Source organism: Carlito syrichta, unplaced genomic scaffold (genome assembly GCF_000164805.1).
Source record: "Carlito syrichta isolate Samal-C Ts95f unplaced genomic scaffold, Tarsius_syrichta-2.0.1 Scaffold308918, whole genome shotgun sequence".
Classification (NCBI taxonomy): Eukaryota; Metazoa; Chordata; class Mammalia; order Primates; family Tarsiidae; genus Carlito; species Carlito syrichta.
Window position 1 is genome coordinate 161,858 of NW_007253014.1, and position 861 is coordinate 162,718.

The following is an 861-nucleotide window of genomic DNA, read 5'->3' on the forward strand; positions in this document are numbered from 1 at the left end:
ACCGCCAGGTGCGGCAGCGCAACGAGCTGGGCGTGTACCTGATGAACCTGAGCATCGCCGACCTGCTGTACATCTGCACGCTGCCGCTGTGGGTGGACTACTTCCTGCACCACGACAACTGGATCCACGGCCCGGGCTCCTGCAAGCTCTTCGGCTTCGTGCTCTACACCAACATCTACATCAGCATCGCCTTCCTGTGCTGCATCTCGGTGGACCGCTACCTGGCCGTGGCCCACCCGCTGCGCTTCGCCCGGCTGCGCCGCGTCAAGACGGCCGCGGCGGTGAGCGCGGTGGTCTGGGCCACGGAGCTGGGCGCCAACTCGGCGCCGCTGTTCCACGACGAGCTCTTCCGCGACCGCTACAACCACACGTTCTGCTTCGAGAAGTTCCCCATGGAGGGCTGGGTGGCCTGGATGAACCTCTACCGCGTCTTCGTGGGCTTCCTGTTCCCCTGGGCGCTCATGCTGCTGTCCTACCGCGGCATCCTGCGCGCCGTGCGCGCCAGCGTGTCCACCGAGCGCCAGGAGAAGGCCAGGATCAAGCGGCTGGCCCTGAGCCTCATCGCCATCGTGCTGGTCTGCTTCGCGCCCTACCACGTGCTGCTGCTGTGCCGCAGCGCCGTGCGCCTGGGCCGGCCCTGGGACTGCGGCTTCGAGGAGCGCGTCTTCCCGGCCTTCCACAGCGCGCTGGCGCTGACCAGCCTCAACTGCGTGGCCGACCCCGTCCTCTACTGCCTGCTCAACGAGGGCGCCCGCGGCGACGTGGCCAAGGCCGTGCACCACCTGCTGCGCTTCCTGGCCAGCGACAAGCCGCAGGAGATGGCCAGCGCCTCGCTCACCCTGGAGACCCCGCTGGCCTCCA

At 68.5% G+C, this 861-nt stretch overlaps 1 protein-coding gene across 1 annotated transcript; it reads left to right on the forward strand.

Moving 5' to 3' along the window:
* Nucleotides 1-6: 6 nt before the first annotated feature.
* Nucleotides 7-857, forward strand: GPR4 (G protein-coupled receptor 4; the record flags this gene model as incomplete). Its single annotated transcript, XM_008066423.1, has 1 exon — nucleotides 7-857. A coding segment is annotated over exon 1 (816 nt), but the record flags the coding sequence as incomplete, so codon positions are not given.
* Nucleotides 858-861: the final 4 nt, after the last annotated feature.